The sequence below is a fragment of the Telopea speciosissima genome, chromosome 8 (genome assembly GCF_018873765.1).
Source record: "Telopea speciosissima isolate NSW1024214 ecotype Mountain lineage chromosome 8, Tspe_v1, whole genome shotgun sequence".
Taxonomy (NCBI): domain Eukaryota; kingdom Viridiplantae; phylum Streptophyta; class Magnoliopsida; order Proteales; family Proteaceae; genus Telopea; species Telopea speciosissima.
This window is the reverse complement of record NC_057923.1, coordinates 33,753,918-33,777,303: the sequence shown is the minus strand read 5'-3', so window position 1 is coordinate 33,777,303 and position 23,386 is coordinate 33,753,918. Positions and strand designations below refer to the sequence as shown.

General features: G+C 41.1%; 1 protein-coding gene across 1 annotated transcript; it reads left to right on the top strand.

The window, feature by feature from the left end:
- Window positions 1-13,903: 13,903 nt before the first annotated feature.
- On the top strand, window positions 13,904-17,646 carry LOC122672247. Its single transcript, XM_043869742.1, has 3 exons — window positions 13,904-14,150; window positions 16,539-16,637; window positions 17,462-17,646. The coding sequence occupies exons 1-3, from the start codon at window positions 13,904-13,906 to the stop codon at window positions 17,644-17,646; spliced, it is 531 nt and encodes a 176-aa protein (XP_043725677.1).
- The last annotated feature ends 5,740 nt before the right edge of the window (window positions 17,647-23,386 follow it).

Sequence of the window (23,386 nt, the reverse complement as noted above, 5' to 3'; positions counted from 1 at the left end):
TCACCTACCTAATCCTCCCAGGGGTGGTTTGGGGTGTGACATCTTGTGCCTCCGTTCGTAGTTCCACTCCTTTCGGGAATGTCTCAGGATCCATAGGTAGGTTCCGTCCATGAATCCCTCCCTTGTGATTTAACCCCATAGCCTGGACAGAACCAAGAACGGACTCACTCTGCTGCCTCCATCCCTGAATCTGTCCCTGCTGTGTTTTGTGTTAACACTTGGGGACTCTCTTTGGGGACTACCTATTTCAACTAACACTATATTTCACACATCCCTAGGCTACTTAACTAGTACGAGAGCATGTACCGAGGAAATCTATAACAAATAACTTGGACAGTATTCGAACTATTGGTGAGTGGGTTTTGGGCCTTATTTGGGTTTTCTTATTTCCTAAACATGTATTATATGCTAGTGCATCATTATCAAGCATAATGCATATTGCATATTATTTATCTTGTTATGAATGACATGATTGTGATGATATGATTGGCTTTACCTAGTACCAGCTTACGGTGCTAGGGAAATACCAGTGTCGGAACCCCAGGAATGTATATGATCTTTATTTGCTTCTTTTTTTTTACCCCGAATATGATCTTTATTTACTTGTCATATTGGTCTATATGCACAGTGTCGTGCTAGTACCCGGGTGCTAAATGGTATGGGACGTTGATGCACCCAGAATACCTCTCAGGACGATAGGATTTTGCATGTAGTACAACTATGGTTAGGATCTTTGTACCCTTATGCTACGACCCTTACCAACAGGGGTTTAGGTGTTAGATAGCCAGAGCACTTGCCGCCTGTGGAGTGTGAGACACGCCTGCCCAGGGATAGTAATGGTTATCGGGGTCTGCCACTAGGTGGTATTGAGGCTTTGACCGACGTAGGCTCCCTTGTGATAACGGAGGCTTCAAACTGGCGATAAGTTAAGTAACCTATGGTGTTTGCCCAAGTTAGCATAATAGCATATACTATTGACTTAGTTTGAATATAGGTGTAAAATCTATTAACATTGCATACATCATGGACTATTTGTGAACTGTGTGTTTGTGTATTCCCCATCCCCTCACTGGCTCAGTGGAGCTAACCCCTTGTGTACACCTCTCTTTAGATTTTGATGTAGATGGTGGATACCTAGCTGGACTTGATGCCCAGCCTTCTGAGTACGATGATATCGACACCGAGGAGCCTGAGGCTATGTTTAAGGAACACGACGAAGGCTGTCCTTGCAATGACTGTTCTTATGGACCGTATTGATACTTGGGATTGTTCCCTCCTTTTATTTACTTTTGGGCCTTGGGCCATGTATAAACATTTATTATTATACATATATTTTGAGTAGTTACATCATAGTCAGATGGTAAACAGTACTAAACATTATCTTGTATCACTTAGCCAGCTAAACATATTGTAATTGCTATTTAAATGCTTCCGCTTTGTAATTAATCTACTTTGGAATGAAATATTCCTTTATCTTCGCACTTGTAATTGCTATGCTTTACACCGTATATTGACTGTGGATAGGGACACTGTGTCAGAGATCCTGATAGCTTCATAGGGTGACGCATGTCATCCTAGCCACCCCCTTTTTATTGTATTTTATTCCTACTGGAATGGGTGCGTGACAATATGGTATCAGAGCTTGATGCTCTGTACCAAACACAGTCGAACGAAGACTCCTAATCTACTCTATACAATAGGGTCTAAATTAAAAGCTTCCAACAAGAATAATTAGAATGTGTGTGGAACCTAGGAGGAAGACTAGTTAGAGTGAAACATCGAGAACAGTAGCAAATAATAGAGACAACCATGGAAAGGGAAAGTAATATAAATATTAAATTTCATAATTTCAGCTGTGCTTACATTCTTGACCTCCCTTGGAGGCGAATCCATCATTTTCTCAAACAAACCAAAAGAAATTTCAAACTTTCAGCTAAAAACATAAGTTCTTACATAGACTGAAATAAAAATACTACTAAAGAGATCAAAAGGTAACTGCTGCTGAGGAGCCTAATCTTCCATATCATCATCAGTGTCCTCATCCTCCTCATCATTGCCTTCATAGTACAGATAGGCATTGATGTCGTGGATGTCTTCCTCCATTCTCTCGAACCGATGGTCATAAGTGGCACACTGCCCTTGTATGCTTGCAAACCCCTACACCATGTCTGCATTGAGCCTGGCCATGTTGGAGTTCAGCTATCCAATGGCAGCGAGGACGGTACTCATATCCGTACTCCCTGAACTGGAGGCTCCTGCAGTATGTTGCACTGGTCCCTCATCTTCCTCATCTTCCTCACCCTCCTGGTCTCCTTCGCTCTCTTCCAGGTCGACGGGTTCACCATCACTAAAGGTGTTATACCTGATGTGCATTCTAGCGAGGGCATTGTGCCCGAGAGGCTCTTCAAAGCTCTCCGATACAATTTCACTGTCAAGGTCCAACCCGAAGTGTAGAAAGACTCAAGTTAGTAGCCTCCCATAGGGTAAGGTGTTCTTGCTCCAGGTCTTGGACATTGCTTGCCCCATGTGTCTAATGATGGCATAGGGCAGACACACTTGCAAGCTCAGTGAGCTCCAGTTCTTTATCTAACATCTTGTAGGACATCTTAAAGGATGCATAGGTGGAAGTGAGTGATGCCAAGATCAAATCAATCTTGTACCACAGTTCAAACCTAGTCCCCATGGATTCCAGTTTCTCAAATAGATTAATCATTTTCATGACATGGTCCATCACTGGAGTCCCTTGGGATATTTTGCAGTTATGGATCTGACTCACTACATCAGAGTATGCATGTATCAGCTGCCTATTGAACAATTCAGCAAGCTTATCCATTTTACCGCCTGAGGTACATATATCCTTAACTGAGTCCAGTACTGACTTTTCCAACGATCCTAGGATATAAAGAGATGCCTTGGAGTACCTCTTAAGGAAATCCTGCATCTCCTCATATGCCTCAAAATCATTAGGGTTGGGTTGAGGAGGAATTTGTTCATCAAGAACCATGTAAAGACCTTCTACAGTCAGGAGCAATTTAATGCTCCGGTACCAATCAATATAGTTTGCACCATTTAGTTTGTATTCGCTAATGATTGTCAATAGGTTAGAATTAATGGCAGCCATTGAATAATAATTGACAGATGTACAAGTAAAAACACACGCATATTAATAACATTTGATAAAAATTTGAGCAAACACATCAATGGTCTCTCATAATTTAGGTCTCCCTCATGACCCAAAAAAATGAATTGGATACCTACAACCCTTGCATGTATAATTTATCCTATCGGGAGTCATTATACCCACTGTGATAGTGTGGACTAGTCTATCCGCCTCATGGGCTTCTAATATTTTTTGGCCACCTGGGTGTCATGTCCAGATCTTGTTGGTTAACATACACCCAAGTCATGCATGCACCTATTGCATTAGTTAAAATCATGGAATCATGAAAGATGACCCACAATTGCACTGCCCTCTCACTATCCATATCCTAACATATCTAGATAGAGATAAATATAGATAACCATGTGATAATGAGCCTGGCAATGTCCTGTCGGCATATACGAGGTCATATCACACAATCTCTACATTTACCTTCAATAGGAGGCCATGGACATGTCTATTAACTTAGACTAATCCATATTATACATGTATTGTCACAAAGAGGTATAGCAACCCACCATTTTGAACTGCCCATGGGGTGGAGTACATTTGTTTATAAAAAAGATAGAGGGAGAAAGAGAAGGAAAGAAGCATCGCATCCACCCATACACCCCATGGATTAAAATTCATGCCATAAATAACCATCCACATTATTAGATAGCCAATGCCATAATCATATAGACAACGCAATCTTATGTATGGGTCCCACAATCACATGGATCATTCTAGAAATATAACATCACATCTCATGTGAAAACATGTACCCAAATCCACAAAGAAATCCAATTTGTTCCCAAATAGGTGAAGGGAAGGATCTCTTCACCCATCATCTTCCTCCAATCTGCAAAATAATCAAATAAAATATTCGGTTTCGCATTTTTTTTAATTTTATGGAGGGAAAAACACTGCCAAACACAATGGGCAGCAGTTGCACACACAGAGCACAGCTAGGCAGCAACACTAAGTGCGCGTAGCCTGCACAGCGGCAGACCGCGCGCGCACTGGTACTGGCCACACGCAGGCTGTAGCCTGCATCGCACGAGTGGGCGTGGTGCAAGCCGCAGCCCTACCGCAGCCATGCACCGCGCGTGTGCGAGGTACAAGCTACGGCCCTACTGTAGCTGCACACCATGTGCACGCCAGGCGCAAGCTACAGGCGTGCAGAGGCAACAGACTGTGTGTAGGGAACCTAGGGTACATGAAATTTTTTATTTATTTATTCTGGAATAATGAGTTTTAAACCTAAGATGGAATAAAATAAAAATATTTATAAAAATAAAATTCCATCATCCTACATGGCCAAGGTTGTTACAACAACCATAACCACCCATGTGCACATGGCAAGGTTGTTACATGAATAACTACCTTATAACCACCCATGTGCATATGGGAAGGTTGTTACAACCATTATAATAGCCCATGTGCAATCATCCATAACTATATTCTACCATGAATATTCAATTAAAAAGATTACATCCCATACACAATAATTGCATACAATTAATCATATGGTATCCATGGGCAAGAAAGGTGGCTCTAATACCACACTGTGGGCCATGCTACGGTCCATAGGATCATAGTACTCATGTATCAAGTTGAGCCCACAAATTTTGGAAAGTTTGGGTTGCCCTAAGGTACCCAAAGTTGCCCTGGGCACCCTATTTAAATTTTTAGGGTTTTCCATGGTCGCCCATGGGTGCCCTACTGTGACCCTATTAGGGTTTGGTATGACAAACCAATGTCCAGTCCTTCTCTTTCTTGTCCCATAAAATTATGAGATCCATGACAAAGAGAAAACACATCTCTATTCCATCCCATAGAAAGAGGGATCCATCCCATACCCGAATGCGCAGCGGAAAGAGATCGATTCGGGTTTCTTTCACATCCCATGAATAATCACATAATCAAAACAACATGAATTAACATAAATTTGCTAACCTAATGAGCCTCAAGTGTTGCTCCTTCAATAGACAGTGGTTCTTCCTCCAACAAGCACTCCAAGTAAACAGATCTAAACCTCTAATGATGTAGCCAAGGTTCTCCAAGCCAATCCTAGATCCTCTTCAATTCTTCAAGCACAGATCTAGGTTTCCAAAACCCTAACTCTCAAATAATAGAGCAAGAAGAAGGAGAGAGAAGAGATCACAAGAGAGAGAGGGGGAGATCCAAATTCGTCCAAAGGGGGGAGCAGCCAAATTCGTCTGAGGCTGGAAAACGTGGGCTGCCCCCCTTCCCCTTGGTGTGTTTATATAATAGGGTTTCTAAAACCCTATTTTGATGAATCCCTGTGAGAGTCTGACACTCTCTCTCTTAATTGGCTTAATCCTATTTAATCCTGAAGAGCTTCTAATTGATGAAGAAGCAGAATCTAATAGGGAATGTTATAATTAATTAATTATTTTAATTTATGGATAATTACAATTAGCACCATATCCATTAATTAAATAAATAACTAATTATTTTAGCAAAATCCAAATAAACTCCTACATGGTAATAAATCATCATGTACCAACCCTCCACTAATTAACACCATCATTATGGAATCTAGGGCATGTACACTAGTACTGTCAAACCCCATTCCATAGTACATGTCCATATAAGAGTGTCTGTGTATATGATCGGGTCCCGCAAACTCGATAAAACATTTTTATTAAATAACTACATATAATCTATCATTTTATATAAAATAGGTTTTGTTAAAACCATTTCCAAAACGGCATTGGATCGAGATTCCGATCCGATCATTCACAGACAACCACAATCTTGGTGTTCCCCAATCAGGCAGTGGTGACATGTTGAGTAACTCCTTCACTCATAAAATGTTCACGCAATCCCAGAACACCGGCTTTGATTCACTTGAGTCTCAGTCATTGATGAACCAAAGAATGCGGTCACATTTTGTAGTGACAAGGCCCCCTCAGGTACAGGGTCTCGGTGACTCATATCTATCCCATCCTACATCTGGCAGTAACACATGAGGGAATAGACAAAGTAGATTCTTCGCCAATACACACATCGAACATGTGAGTACTCGCATTCGTACCCTGACATCACATGTCTAGGCATACCCAATGCGACGACCATATAATAAGGGTGCCCAGCCCAAACCCTAATCGTGACTGCCATTTTAAGTAATACTTATGGATACATAATGCTCAAAAAGTTTATATCGCATGTGAAAATATTAAACCAAAATGTATAAAGGTTCAATACAAAGTAAACCGGACAGAACCGATTTTTATGGACACATAAATCCAATAGCATATTATTTATCTTGTTATGAATAGCATGATTGTGATGATATGATTGGCTTTACCTAGTATCAGGTTGCGGTGCCGGGGAAATACCGGTGCCGGAACCCCAGGAATGTATATGATCTTTAATTGCATTTCATATTGGTCCGTATGCGTCGTGCCGTGCTGGTACCTGGGTGCTAGATGGTATGGGACGTTGATGCACCCGGAATACCTCTTGGGATGATAGGATTTTGCATGTAGTATAACTATGGTTAGAATCTTTGTACCCTTATACTAAGACCCTTACCAACAGGGTTTTAGGTGTTGGATAGCCAGAGCACTTGCAACCTGTAGAGTGTGAGAGAGGCCTGGCTAGGGATAGTAATGGTTATCGGGGTCTGCCACTAGGTGGTATTGAGGCTTCGACCGACGTAGGCTCCCTTGTAATAACAGAGGCTTCACGGTGGCTATAAGTTAAGTAACCCACAGTGTTTGCCCGAGTTATCATAGTAGCATATACCATTGACTTAGTTTGATTGCTAGGTGTAAAATCTATTAACATTGCATATATCATGGACTATTTGTGAACTGAGTGTTTGCGCATTCCCCATCCCCTCACTGGCTTAGTGGAGCTAACCCCCTGTGTACACTTCTTTTTAGATTTTGATACAGATGGTGGATACCTTGCTGGACTTGATGCGTAACCTTCTAAATACAATGATATCGGTGTCAAGGAGCATGCGGCTGTGTTTCAGTAACACAGCAAGGGTTGTCCTTGCGATAACTGTTCTTATGGACCGTATTGATACTTGGGATTGTTCCATCCTTTTGTTTACTTTTAGGCCTTGGGTCATGTATAAACATTTATTATTATATGTATATTTTGAGTAGTTATGTCATGGTCAGTCGGTAAACAGTACTAAATATTATCTTGTATCACTTAGCCAGTTGAACATATTTTAACTGCTATTTAAACGCTTCTGCTCTGTAATTAATCTACTTTGGAATAAAATATTCCTGTATCTTCGCACTTGTAATTTCTATGCTTTACACCGTATATTGATTGTGGATTGGGACACTGTGTCAGAGATCCTGGTAGCTTTATAGGGTGACACATGTCATCCTAGTCACCCCCTTTTTATTGTATTTATTCCTACCGGAATGGAGGCATGACATAAGCTATGTTCAGCCTTCAGTTTCTGCTGACCTAAATGCCTCTTTGTGTTGCCTCCTTGACTTGGAGGAGGTGGCGAGTTGTGTTTGCCATGGCTCTGCTGAAATCCCTGGGCCCTTATGGCTTTCCACTAGTTTATTTCCAACGTTATTAGGATCTTCTAAAGGATGAAATTTTTTCTTGTAACTAATTTTTTTTTGTTTCAGGATACATACCTAATGAGTTAAACTGTACTTTTATTTGCTTAATACCAAAGGTGAAAGCACCAGAGAAAGTTGAGCAATTCCGCCCAATCTATCTTTTAATGTCATATTCAAGGTCATCACAAAGCTGATTGCAAATCATCTGCAGGGAGCACTCCATGATATTATTGCACCAACACAGTCGGCTTTCATCCCATCTCACCTTATATCTGACAATGTCTTGATTGCATATGAGATGTTTCATTACATCAAGAAACAGAAAGAAAAGACATGTTCCTCGCTCTCAAGTTGGATATGCGGAAGGCGTATGACAGAATGTAATGGGATTTTATTGAAGCCATGTTAATCAAGCTTGGTTTTCATCTACACTAGGCTAAGCTGGTTATGGCATGTATCAGAACAGTGTCTTATAGCCTTCTAATAAATGGTTGCATCAAGGGCTCCATCACTCCTACACGTGGCATACGGTAGGGTGACCCAATTTCTCTAGCCATCTTTATATTGTGTTCTCAAGCTCTTAGTGCAGCTATTATTCCGGTAGAGGCTACTGGTGCTCTCCGTGGGGTCAAGATACAGCATGGAGGACCTCCAATTACTCATCTGTTGTTTGCAGATGACTGTTTTCTCTTCTACAAAGTAAATCTTGATGAAGTTATTATTCTAAAAGATTGCTTGGAGTTATACTATAAGGCAACAGGTCAATCTATTAATCTTCAAAAATCTAGCCTTACGTTTAGCCCTAATACTCATGTGCGGTTCAAACGTTGGTTTCTAGGTTGTTAAAGGTGTCTTATGGGGATGGACCCACTAAATACCTAAGGTTGCCAACGGAATTTGGTGTCTCTAAGTAGAACCTTTTTCAAGATATCAAGGAGAAATCTCTAAATAAATTGCAGAGTTGGAAGGAGAGCTTATTATCTCATGTAGGGAAAGAGGTTCTTATCAAGGCTGCCATAGCACCAATGTCAAATTTTGCAGGCTCACATTTCAAGCTACCTACCTCTCACCATGATTCAATATGGAAGGCGAGTGCAAATTTCTATAAGGGCAATTCAGAGAATGGTTCCAAACTTCACTGGATATCTTGGGCTAGGCTTTGTCACTCTAAGTCAAAAGGAGGCCTTGGTTTTAAAGATTCTAAACTTCAGAATCAGGCATTGTTGGCCAAAGTGGCATGGCTTGTCTGGTCTTCACCTAAGTCACACTGGACTCAGCTTTTGAAGTCCATATATTATCCTAGAGCAGACTTCTTGCATACGAAATTGGGGAATAAGCCCTCTTGGGGCTGGCGCAGTATTCTTGAAGGTAGACGTGTATTGAAGTTGGGTTTAATTTGACAGATTGGTGATGGAGCAAATATAGATGCATGGCAGGATAATTGTGTGCCTACACTGTCGGGTTTCAAAATCCAAAGCCCACGGCCACAAGGTTGCATAGTTGTGCGGGTTGCTGATTTGATAAATACATCTTCTTGTTGTTGGCGTTTGGATCTTATCCAACAACTATTTAATCCGATGGAGAAGGAAGCCATATTGCAGATAAACATCAGCCTATTTCCAAGGGAGGATAAGCTCGTGTGGGGTGCATCTAAAAATGGGACTTTTACGGTTAAGTCTGCTTATCACATGCTCTCCAATCTGGAACATGTGGCATCTATTGATTCAGCAATAACTCGAGTTAATCGATGGGAATTTATTCCAGATGTTGTTTGGAAAAGGATATGGGATATGGACTCTCTCCCTAATATTAAATCCTTCTTTTGGAGGGTGTGTGATGAAGGAGTGGCATCCGAAGAGGAACTTCAGAGAAGGCACATTAGTGTAGACCCAGCATGCCACAGATGTGGCCTGCTTTGTGAATCGTCAGATCACATCCTACTTGGATGTCAATTTGCCAAAGTGGTGTGGTTTGGTAGCACTCTATCATATTCGTCTCCAACAGATCAAGACCCTATTTTTTCAAAATGGTTAAGCAACTAGGACTCTTTGTTTCGACAGAATAAGAGATTGGCTAGAGAATCACTTACTCGAGCCTCTTTTATTTGTTAGTATTTGTGGAGAGCCCGTAATGATCTTGTGTTCAACACCAAGGTCTGGACTCCTCAAGAGGTGATCACGGTAGCTGAAGCAACCTTTCAAGAGTACAATAGTGATAATTTGAGGACCTTTGGTTCCCATAGCCCATAGTCAATACCGAGTTCTTCAACGGCATCCTGCAGTCGTCCTCCTTGTGAGTATGGAAGTATGTGGGTGGCTTGGGTGTTTTCCGCAATCACCATATGTTTGTACCCAAATTCCACAAATTGGGATTCAGTTATATGTGACATAGGGCCGTGCATTGCACGCTGCCATCAAGGAGTTATCATTTTAAATTTGATTTAATAAAGTGGAAAGGTGGGATCCGCCATGACTATGGATGGTGGGAGGTTACAAACCCCACATGGCCACATGGCACAAGAAATTAGCACTTTGGAGTGAAAGTGGCCCCAATACAAGGAAGCAGGTGGAAGTGTTGGTTATAGGAGTTACCAAGTGAATACTTCTATATAAGACAAAGCCAAGCAAAAGGAAAAACATCACTTAACGGATCAACAAAACACCCAGCACCTTATCTTTATTTTATCCTTTCCTTTTTATCTTTCAGGATGTAATCTTTCATCCTTCTTTGTAATTTTGCTGGAGTTGGGTTCCAGCCACCAATGCCTCATTGGCTTGTATTTCAAGGGGCATTCATGTAGGCCTTGCTTGGAGAGTAACTCTAGCAACCATGTCTTTTGGCCCGTGTTTCAAAAGACAACCACATCATCGAGTTGCGAACTTCATCAGTCCGTGGCTGACAGAGTTGTGGAAGCTTCATCAAGACCATTTTTGGGAGATGCTTGGAGAACAACTCCAGCAATCTTATCTTTTAGCCTATGTTTCAGAAGGTGACCATTAACATTAAGTTGCAAGCTCCATCAATCCATGCCTGGCAGAGTTATGAAGCTTCATCAAATTCGTCTCTGTGAGATTATGCAATTCGGTGGTAGAACAGTGGTAGTGTAAACACCAAGTTGTAAATCTCATCAATGTCGGATTTTGCAAGTTGTAATGACTCCAATCGGATATTGACTGCAACTAAGCAATTTGATCTTCAATCTTCTTCCTTGCTTTGTCCATCGTGATTTGCTTTCACCCAAAAGACCTTAGAGCTACTCAGGCACAGAAGGATCCCCTTCTCGTCCTAGTTAGAAGTCAGAACGGGCCATTTTCGGCCTCTTAGAATAGGTCATTTTGCCAGTCAGAACAGGCTGTTTTGTCTCGGTCTGAAGGTAGAATGGACCATTTCGTCCTGGTTGGAAGCTAAGACAAGCCATTTCCAGTTTCATTTGGGCCTACGTCAAAGGCCCTGGCACGCCTGCGTTACCTCCACCACGTGCATTGTGCCCCTGTGTGTAGGTGTTGGATTTCTCACCAACACATTTTGGCAAGCCCGGTGGGACTCCAGAAAGCAAAATCGTGATGGTTTGAGGAAGAAGAAATGCCGATAAAGGGAATCCTTTCCCAAATTAGGCAGTGAGAATGTGCTCAACCAGGGGCAATTCTCGCTATCAATGAACACTGAGAGGCCGTAGCCCATCGACAAGGGGCACGGTTTACGTCCAACAGAATTTGGGTGGTTCGAGGAGGAAGGTACGCCACCAAGCAAGGGGCAAGTCTTTCTATTGATGCTGTGATAATCCATCGTGCCTGCGATTAAGGCCAAGATAATCCATTGGCATCCGGTGATTTGTCGTGCTTCACCTACCTTCCTAAATCAAAGTTGATTCTCCCATTCCTGATGTAAGCAGCAGCGGTTTCTCTTTTTAAAATTTTGTTTTGTCGATGATGCCATCGGAGAGTCAAAATAAAGTAGGACCGAAGTTTCCATTGGGTGTGAAATCCAGAGCCAGAGGACCTTCAGCTTTTCATGGCACCAAGCCACGGAGTCATGGTCCTTCATTTCTAGTTCTAGCGGCGTAAAAGGTGCATCATATCGATCGACTCGGTACTCAGTTTGCATAAAATAAAAAAAAAAGAGAGGGCGGCAGAAATTTGTCGCATAGCTACTTTTTCTGCAAGAGAGTAGGCTGTTACAAAAGAAAAAAAAATGGGAAATCTGAGGTATACTCAGAGCAAGAGGCAGATTTACTCGGCCCAGAGGAGTACGAGACGTGGGTAGTTGAAGATAAATTTGGTTCTCTCTCTCTTCCTTCCATCATTAGAAAGAGAGTGAGGGACACGTGTCCTCCATCAGATTTTCTCTCATCTCCCCATTATCTCTCCCTCTCCCCTCTGACATGCCTTCCATGATTTGCATTCCTAAAATCTCTCATTTGTCTCTCATCTCCCCATTATCACTCTCTCTCTTTTCTCTCCACATGCCACCCACTACTTCCATCTCTCCTAAACATCCTAAAATCTCTCTTTTCTCTCTCATCTCCCCATTATCCCACTTCCTCCATTCACACCTACATCCCACTTCCTCAATTTCACTTCCATCTCGTATACTCTCATAACTGGATGTCGATTTGTTCGACGAAGAAGATTCCTTAGCGATGAAGAAATTAGACTCATTTCTTCATGGCTCAAGTTTTTCGGTTGGAAGGTGGCAGCCGCATGATTTATTTTCCGTCCCAGTGGATTGGTGCTGGCAGCCACATGATTTCTTAAGGAGATTACCCCTATTGTTGGATGTGTTCGAGGGGCAAATCCTGCGACTTAGTGACAATGTGCCGATGAAGGAACCCATTCCTGAATCAGGCAAACCAAGGGCAGCAGTACCCATTCCTGACAGTGGCATCGTATTTCGGTCAAGAGGCCAAACTAGAGACCGATAAAAATATATCCACAATTCCATTCGAACTCGTGTGGCCTTGTTCAAACAAGATTGTGAGGGGCATTGTTTGTACCCAAATTCCACAAATTGGGATTCGATTATATGTGACATAGGGCCGTGCATTGCATGCTACCATCAAGGTGTTACCATTTTAAATTTGATTTAACAAAGTGAAAAGGTGGGATCCGCCATGACTATGGATAGTGGGAGGTTACAAACCCCACATGGCCACATGGCACAAGAGATTAGCACTTTGGAGTGAAAGTGGCCCCAACACAAGGAAGCAGGTGGAAGTGTTGGTTACAGGAGTTACCAAGTGAATACTTCTATATAAGACAAAGCCAAGCAAAAGGAAAAACATCACTCAACGGATCAACAAAACACCCTGCACTTTATCTTTATTTTATCCTTTCCTTTTTATCTTTCAGGATGTAATCTTTCATCCTTCTTTGTAATTTTTGCTGGAGTTGGGTTCCAGCCACCAATGCCTCATTGGTTTGTGTTTCAAGGGGCATTCATGTAGGTCTTGCTTGGAGAGTAACTCCAACAACCATGTCTTTTGGCCCGTGTTTCAAAAGACAACCACCATCATCGAGTTACAAACTTCATCAATCCGTGGCTGGCAGAATTGTGGAAGCTTCATTAAGACCGTTTTTTGAAGATGCTTGGAGAACAATTCTAGCAATCTTGTCTTTTGGCCCGTGTTTCAGAAGGCGACCATTAACATTAAGTTGCAAGCTCCATCAATCCATGGCTGGCAGAGTTGTGAAGCTTCGTCAAATTCGTCTCTATGAGATTATGCGATTCGGTCATAGAACAATGGCAGTGTAAACACCAAGTTGTAAATCTCATCAATGTCGGATTTCGCAAGTTGTAATGACTCCAATCGGATATTGACTGCAACTAAGCAATTTGATCTTCAATCTTCTTCCTTGCTTTGTCCATCGTGATTTGCTTTCACCCAAAAGACCTTAGAGCTACTCAGGCACAGAAGGATCCCCTTCTCGTCCTAGTTAGAAGTCAGAACGGGCCGTTTTCGGCCTCTTAGAATAGGTCATTTTGCCAGTCAGAACAGGCCGTTTTGTCTCGGTCTGAAGGTAGAACGGACCGTTTCATCCTGGTTGGAAGCTAAGACAGGCCGTTTCCAGTTCTGTTTGGGCCTGCGTCAAAGGCCCTGGCACGCCCGCGCTACCTCCACCACGTGCGTTGTGCCCCTGTGTGTAGGTGTTGGATTTCTCACCAACACCATGGGAATCAGATTCATACTCTCTCTATGCCTCATCGCTTTACAACTGCGGCTCATGGAGAAGCTCTTGCTGTTCGCACAACTTTGTCCAAGGCCATCTCTTTAGGTTGCACTCATCTGCAAGTGGAATCAGATAACAGTGAGGTTATCAAATTTCTGCAGGGTGCTGACAGCTTACCACCACTAGATGCGGCAATTGCTATTGCTAATTGCATCTCTCTCTGTTCCTCTTTTGCTTCTATTTCATTCCACTTTGTTCCAAGGGATCTGAATTGTATAGCAGATACCCTGACTAGGAAGGCCCTGTCTATCATGTGTACGACAGATTGGCCAGTTTTCACTCCTTAACTTCATCATCTTTGTATGTTCAAAGCCCTGAGCAGATCACATGATCAGTAAAGCTCCATTATACAAAAAAAAACAAAGAGAAAAAAAAAAAAAAAGCCACATAATTTTCAACCTTTTGTTTGATGAGATCATTTTGGTATTTTTCTTTTTCCCTCTCCCACTCCCACTGCCCGACCTTGCCCTCATCTCCCCTGAACAACGATTTCCTCTCTCTCTCTCTCTCTCATACTTGTAGTTATTTACTATTCACCTACCTTATTAGGACAAAATTTTCCCTATTACCTAGTATTACTTATTACAACCTACCCTTTCTAAGATGTCATTGTGATACAACCACCCATTTCATCTTTAAATCCGTTTCAACTGTGAAACTTGAAGCAACGAATGAAAAAACAAGTTCAGAAGTTTATAAAGTTGCAAAGAGGAAAAAAAAATTTACCAAATAGCTTTAACCCGTGAGTTCAGAAATTTCCCCTTTAAGTTTCAAAAAACAAAGCTTGAAAAACTTTGGAACATGAGTTGCAAAGGTGGGGTTTAAATAAGGGTAGGTCAAATCACTGCAGAAGGGTTGACATCTAGGAAGCTTTGCCATGATTGAAGTAGGAGGTGCATGTTAGAAAAAAATTGAATATGTGCTGCTATTGCAATATGGGTTTTCCATGTCTTCCTCTTCCCAAGGTGGATCAAGGTCTTCAATGGCGAGGAGATTTCTGAGGTCAGCGATGGCAGCGTTAAAGGATACCGGTGGTTGAAGCGGACTCAGAATACTTGACTGGGAAGTCGAAGATTGAAGCAACAAGTTGATCTTCAAAACTTAGGATCATCAGCCATGTGAATGGAATTTTAGGTTTTTTTGATATAAGGGTAAAAAAGTAAGTTTACCTTGTCCAAGGGTAGTTTGGGCATTTAAATAAAATTAACTTGATGACATCATCACTTAACTGTAAACAACTAACATAGTGGATTATCTTGTAATAAACCCCAAGTAGGGGAGATCCAAGTGACTTGTCAACATCCGTGAGTAAGTATTGGGCAACGTTGGGGGGGGGGGGGGGGTGTCGTGTAAATTACCCTTTCTTTTAGTGAAAATTCTCCCCTCCATCTCATCGGACCATAACTATATTGTTCCACTCCCCACAAATCTCTACCATTTGATAACCGTATGAGCATACTAAATTACAATTACAAAAGTTTAAAATTATGAACTTGGCTACACATACTTCATTCTTTCTTTTCTTCTTTTTTTTCTTTTTTTTTTTTTTTTTTTTTTTTTTTGATGAAGCAACAACAAAGTGAAGTGTAATCACACAAACCACACACCAATCCCAAAAGGTTAACCTACATACTTCATTCTATCACTCTCTTTATCACTCCATTCCTTGAAACATCACATGTACCATGGGAATCTATGTGGGTGGTTTCGATATCATTGGTCCTCGGTTGATTGGAGACAACCCTATGGATAAACACTTAACCCTACCACTTTACTGGCACTTGATAAACATCCATTTAACCTTCACCCTTGATCCTCCTTTGCTGCATTTCTATCTATTCTTGAAGATCAAAATTCCATCGGATTTTCTCCTTACCTGCCAAAGTAGAACTAGCCAACTGACATTGTAGGGAGTGCTTGCAAGTAGGTTGAACCAAATGTGTCCACACCCTCAAATGACCCTACAGAGAAGTGAGGCTAATGCCCGATCACCATACGAGAGTAAAGTGTATAATGGCCAGCTGAAGGGGCAAACCTTGTAGGATGGGCTACCTTCCTGCCTCCATTTGTATGAACAGATGATATGATGTAACATAGGTTTAGAAATTAATGTTGTGCTCCTGGGTTTTACAAGTGTCCAGCTGACGAAGCCTGTCCATCTGGTTCACATTTTATCTGCATCAACGTCCATGTTATAGCAATAACTAACTAAACCAAACACTCAGAATCATCAGATTTATCAGGTAAAAGAGTGATACATCAATCATAATTTTGATTTAGCATAGACAGCTCGATGCTTTTTGGTTTCATGACTCCCAAGTTATTAAGTCTTCTAATTCTGTTATTCCAATTCTTTGAATTCATAGGCTGTCAACATACCTTCTTTTTATAATAATGATTGAATTAAGAAGGAAAGTAGAGACCCTTCACTGCAAAGGCCTTATTATATAAGGCCAAATAGGAAAACCTAAACAATAATAGCCAACAAAAAGAAATGAGTACCAGCCTAGCAGCCTGCATAGGAGATGAACAAAACAAAGTATACCATCATAGCGCATCCGGGACATTATCTAATTAATCACTGAGCCCCTCTTGTGACAGCTGAGCCAGAAGAAAGCCAGAAACATTTAGGAAGGTTCATCGAATCACCATCTGGATCTGCTGATCTCTTAGAGGAAGTCCATCAGGTTCCAATGCCTTGTAAGAACTGTAACCTTATAAAGAAATAATGGGGAGGGGGAAATCCTTCATGCGATGCTGTCTTTCAAACATAGTTGTCATAGTGCCAAGGTGAGACTAGGCCGAGGCCAGGCGCCTTGTCGTGCCTCAAGCGTGCTGCCTAAAGATTTGGATTTAGGTGGAAATAATAAGTTCTGGTGGTGTGGTTTATGTGTAAAATGAGAACTTGACATCCTTTAGCTTGTAAAATCAGAAGAGGTTATGTACAATTTTAAATTTTATAGTCCTTTATATATATAAGTAAAGATCATTTAATTTAAATATATAAAATATGTCGTAGAAGGGGACTGTCTTCTTCCCCTTCACCTCGTTGATGCTAGATGACGGACAGCACCAAAAGATGAATCGGCCAGTTGCTGCTGCAGCTTCTTATTCTTACGTTTACCCCCTTTTCCCCCCTTTCCCAGCTGTTTCTTCACTGTTACATGATATCAAGAGTAAGTTTACTCAGTATATACCGATTCTAGTTTGAGAGTCTTCAAGGTGAGATGTGTGGTGTGCGTGCAGCACCTATTGTTACCTATATTCATGTTGTGTTCCCTTGTTAAGTTGTTAGTTGAAATAAGGAAAAACAAGGGACAATGTTAATAGTGTATATTGATGACATTATCATCTTTGGTAATGAATAAATGATTTAACACGTACCAACAATGTCAATGCTTATCTTCAACAAACAATTTCAGATGAAAGATTTATGAACTCTGAGATATTTTATGCGAACTGAAGTTGTTCAAAGCAAAAAGGCTGTTATGTATTAGATCTTCTTGTTAAGACTGGCATGTTAGGCTTTAAGCCTATTGATACCCCTATGGATCCTCATCTGCAACTTGGAGTCAGTGATGATAAAGATTTTGTGGACAAACACTTGTACACAATATTAGTTGGTAAGCTCATCTATCTTACTACCACTAGACCTGACATATTGTTTGCAATTGGTGTCATTAATCAGTTCATGGAGAAACTTAAATAGGTTCACTAGGAGGCAGCATGTCGCATCTTGAGATATCTTAAGGGTGCTCTAGGAAAATGTCTTTTTTATAAATGATGAGTACATTTATGTGTGAATCTTAGGTACATAAAGCATGTATTTTCATACTTGGAACAGTGCTACTCGGGTGTTTTGTCTTTGTTTTCAGGTTTTAGGTCAATTCAAGTGGAAGAGAAGGAAATTCGGGGAAAAAAGCTACTTTTGAAGCTAAAGTGTGAAGAAAGTCAAAAGTCAACATTTTTGGTCAAAAGTCAAAGGTTGGTCAAAGATTTCATCCACATAAGCAAGAAACGTCAACTTTGAAGTCAAAAGTTCAAGTTTCATGCACTTGTGCGGGCTGGGCCCCTGAGAAAGAGAGAAAAGGGCATAATGGTAATTTTGATGATTTTGAAAATCTCCGGAACATATCGAATATGGGGTTCGTTGTGTTCGTAGAATTATTTGGTGCACTTTTCGTTCTTGGGTCGAGTCGTTTCGGAGTCAGCATAGAGAGAGATAGCAAAAAGATTGATTTTGACTAAAGTTGAAATTTAAGTTGGATTTTGGAATTTAATTAATAAATTCCAATTCAATTCCCACGGAGGCCCCCGCCCCCCCTCTCTCTCTCTCTCTCATTCCTTTCTTCTCCCTTCCACGATTCTCTCTTCTTTCCTATTCCCTCCACTAATTTCTTTCCTTTCTTTTCTCTCACGCCACCTCTAATCCCCAACTCCCTTTCACGCGTTGAATCTCTCCCATAGCCCACCCTTCTCCTATATCTTTTCTCTCTCCCATCTTTCTAAAATCCCATCTCTTTCCTATTTTATCTTTCCCACATCTCTATCCCTCCAACGATTTTGGCCACAGTCCCGCTGCTATAAAAGGGTCAGCCCCTCCCCTCATTAAAATTATTCTTCTATTCTCTTCTCCTCTCTTCTCCCTAGTCTCTCCCTTAGGCTTTTTCCTTGTTTTTTAATTTCTAGGCTTTAGATTTATTTTCAACATTTATTTTCATGGATGTAATTTTAGTTTTTAATTTAAGTTCAATGATGTAATTTTTTTTGTTTATAGTTGATGTAATTCTTAGGCTAGTTTACTTTCAATTCAAGTTGTAATTTTATTCAAGTTTCAAGTTCAAGTTCAAGTTTCAAGTTGGATTTTTCAAGTTGTAAGCAAAGCTGGATTTTCTTCTTCTTCATCCTCTGAACCTCTTCACATCAGGGAAGTTCTTGTCTTAATTTTATTTTTCTGCATTTATTTTCTATGTTGCTTCCATCAATCCTATCTCCTTCTTGTGTTTTCTTCATGGCCAACTAAATCCCTCAACTTAGGGTAGGATGAAGCCATGAGAGAAGGAAGGGTTGGTGTTCTACATTGCTTTTGTGCTTTATTTGATTAGAATCTTATGATGGAATTTATGTGCTTTTGATTCATTCACATGATGCATGTTCGCCCCCTAAGTGTCCATATGCATACTTGTTCGACCCGTTAGCTACACATGATCCGTGCACTTGCCGTATTATTTTTAACTCAAACAATAAACCTCATAATCATATTGATATTGTTGGTTATTCTAATGCTGACTGGGCTAGAGCTGAAGGTGGTAGGAGGTGTATGGTTGGTTACTGTACATTTTTTTGTGGTAACCTAATTTCTTGGAGAAGTAAGAAACAAATTAAAGTGGTTAGGTCTATTGCAGAAACCGAGTACAGAGCCATGATTCATACTGCAGCTGAATTGAGGTGGCTGAAATCACTTATTTAGGAGTTTGAATTTTCAGTTAACAAGCCTATTAATATGTAACTGAGTAACTCTGTTTTTCATGAACATATCAAGGATATAGAAGTTGATTGCCATTTGTTCGAGATGCTGTAATATGGAGTTGACCTCCACTCCTTTTGTTAGCTCTGCTAATCAACTTGGTGACATATTTACTAAGGTCATGTTTTGGAATGTCTTCCTTCAAGGTTGTTCCAAGCTGAGCGTGGGTGATATCTATGCTCTAGAGGGGGAGTGTTAGAAGGCACAGGGGGTTTTCTGTAAATACATTTTCTATTCTGGGGGTTTGTGTAAATACACATAAGCCAAGGTATTTATTGAAATTACCAGAACTTAGTTTATTATAAATATGATAATTTGCAGCCGATCATTTCCTCTTTTCTTTCTTCTCTTGCGCAAGGCTAGATATGGTTGTTCTTGATTTGATTCTGTTACACCTTTAAAGACATCTAACTATGTTAACCTATTGTACTTAGCACAGAGCAGTTTCACAACTAACAACGTAGACATCATACAAGGTAGTGGGACATGATACGAAATTTCCTAGACAGACAAAAATATGCACAACTGAACAAAATTGTGACATTTCAATCGGAACCTTGTTTTGAAGGATGGTGGAGACAATTGCTAAAGGTATTACCAACTTCATTTACACCATTGGACCTAAAAAGCAGACAGCTAGCCAAACCGGAGAGCTGACATAGGAATAAAAAGGACCATCATGCCAAATTTGACAGCCCAAAATTATCTCGAGTTAGGACTCAATGTTTCTTAGAAAGGAGGGGAAAGGAAGATACAAATGGGAGATTGTCCAGATGGAAGGGAGGGCTACCATTGGCCTCAATTTGTAGGTAGTATGGAAGGTTGATCTGCAACTGGAAAGTGTAATGGTGAGTGGAATAGTTGAGAGACGAATAAGATGTGACAACCCCCGAATAAGTTTCAGTCCCCATCGCTTTTTCTCTTTGTTTTCTAGCTTTCCTTCTTTGTCTTCCTTCCGTCTCTGCAGCATTCTTTTCTTGAAAATTACTAGTTCAGAACCAGAGTTGAGAGAATGATTTGACTTGTCACTAATGATAGAGGTCCTCTGTATTTATAATGAGATTACAACCCAAGAGGGTAAAAAGGAAAAATAATATAAAACCCCAATGTAAAGTGATAAGATGCTAATCCCACAAATCTCAACACTCCTCAAGTTGGTGCAAATATATCATACATACCCAACTTGTAGACCAATGGGTGGAACAGTTTACAAATTAACCCCTTTGTGAACACATCGACCAGTTGATTAACAGAACTGACAAAATGAATACAGATAAGGCCTTGTTCTAACTTCTCTTTGATGAAGTGCCGATCAATCCCAATGTGCTTTGTCCTGTCATGCTGAACAGGGTTATGGGCAATGCTGCTGGCAGCTATGTTGTCGCAGTAGAGACGCATGGGAGCTTCAGTGGTAACACCCAAATCACACAACAACCCTTTAAACCACATCAGTTCGCAAATGCCTTGAGCCATAGCACGATATTCTGCTTCTGCACTGGAACGTGATACAACGGACTGTTTCTTACTGCGCCATGTGACCAGGATGCCTCCAAGGAATGAACAATAGCCAGAGGTAGATCTCCTATCATCGATGGACCCAGCCCATTTGGCATCAGTAAAAGCCTCTAACCTCAAGTTCCCATTGTTGGAAAAGAGAATTCCTTTCCCAAGGGTAGACTTCAGGTACCTCAAAATTCGGTGCACTGTAGCAAGGTGAGATGTTCTAAGGTCATGAAGAAACCGGCTAACAATGCCTACAGCATAAGCAATGTTAGGTTTGGTATGGGGCAGGTAGATCAACCGACCAACAAGTCTTTGGTATTGCTCTCTATCAACTGGATCACCCGCGGCACTACATAGCTGATGGTTAACCTCAATAGGGGAATCAACAGGCTTACAACCAAACACACCTGTTTCACTAAGAAGGTCTAGGACATATTTTTGTTGAGAAATGAAAATCCCTTTATCAGACCTTGCAATTTCAATCCCAAGAAAATACTGGAGAGGTCCTAGATCTTTGGTTTCAAACTTAGTGGCTAGCAAATTTTTAAGGTGAGAGATCTCAGTATCATTGTTCCCAGTGATCCCGATGTCATCTACATACATAATAAGAGCTATGATTCGGGAACTACTCCGTTTCACAAATAATGTATGATCGGCTTGGCTTTGTTGGTACCCAAACTTCATGGCTTTCAAAAAAGGACCAAAGCAAGCCCTAGGGGATTGTTTGAGTCCATAAAGGGACTTTTGTAACCTGCATACTTTGCCAACCGTGGAGGTGGAATCAAATCCAGGAGGCAAATCCATATAGACTTCTTCTTCAAGATCTCCATTTAAGAAGGCATTCTTGACATCTAGTTGTAGTAGGTTCCATCCCAGATTGGCAGCATAGGACAACAAAGCTCTGACTGAGTTCATTTTTGCCACAGGAGCAAAAGTTTCTTGGTAATATATCCCCTAGGTTTGGGTAAAGCCCTTAGCAATCAGACGAGCCTTGTATCTCTCAACAATACCATCTGCTTTTTTCTTAACTGTAAATACCCATTTGCATCCAACTAACTTTTTCCCTTTTGGGCGAGGGACAAGTTCCCATGTGCCATTCTTGTCCAACGCTTGCATTTCTTCTATCATGGCAAACTTCCACTTCAAATCCTTAATGGCCTCCTTCCAATCCTGTGGAATAGACACAGAAGACAAGGAGGAAACAAAGGCAAGATGGGAAGATGATAGAGACTCATAAGATACAAAATGAGAGATAGGGTGCTGATTGCAAGAGCGAACACCTTTTCTTATGGCAATGGGACAATCATCAAGCAAAGAGTTATCAGAGTCAGGTATAATATAAAAAATAGGAGAGAAATTACTTGATGGAGAGGGCGAATCTGGAGGAGGCACCACAGTGAGTAATGGTTGGTCTCTTATGGTCCCCTTGTTCTTGGATCTACTCCGAGTGTAAGTTATTACTTCCAAGGGGACAAGAGTAGTTACTTTCTCATTGTCATTGTTTTTTATTTTTTGGATGAATAAAAAGTATATAAAAGTAGAACAAAGAAACCTTTCCCCTCCAAAAAGGGGAAAGAACGAGAAAAAATACAAGAACACTCCACAACAAAACAACAAACAACCTATGGCCAAATCAAGCTGAAGGGAGACCACGCAAAGAGGAACAAAATGACATAGTCAAAACCAGACAACCAATCACCTATATATAAAGTTTACCTTCTTCCCATTAGGGTTATATAGAGGAACGGGAGGGATCACCCAGCTCCTACTTTGGTTAGAAGATAAGGACTCTTCCGTTTCAAAGAGGCGCCATTAGCACTACCAATAACTCCAATGTCATTTCCACTAGGTGGAGTGGTCATGGGAGAAAAAGGAGACCCTCCTTCATTTGAGATGCATGCACTATTCTCTTGGTTAATGCCATCAAGAGACAAAGGTGGGCCAACATTTGAATCTAAATGACCACACTCAATTCCACTGTAGCAATGATCAATTTGAATCAGCTCATGTGTAGACATCACATCACGTGCCACTTCAGCTTGGCAATCCTTCCTTGCAAGTGGTCCAATCTTATTCCTAGCCAGTACCATGCAAAATGTGGCATCCATTTGAGGTTGTAATCGAGCAGGTGAGAAATCACCTTCCTTATCAAAGCAGGGGTAAAGACCGTCTCCCATATTTGAAGACATAAGCAAGCTGGCGTTGGCAAGGTACGAAGTGCTTGCAGTTTGAACAGCAGAGGCATAGACTATGGAGGAATGGTTTCCATCTAAAGAAGAGGCCAGCAAGGCAAATCGATTTTCTAAGGCTGGTTGGGTGTGAATTCCCATCGCTGAAGAAGACAAGACAGATGAATACTAGAGTGGGAATTTTTCCACCTCGAGACACTCCTCCCTAGCCAGTCTAGGTACCTTGTCTG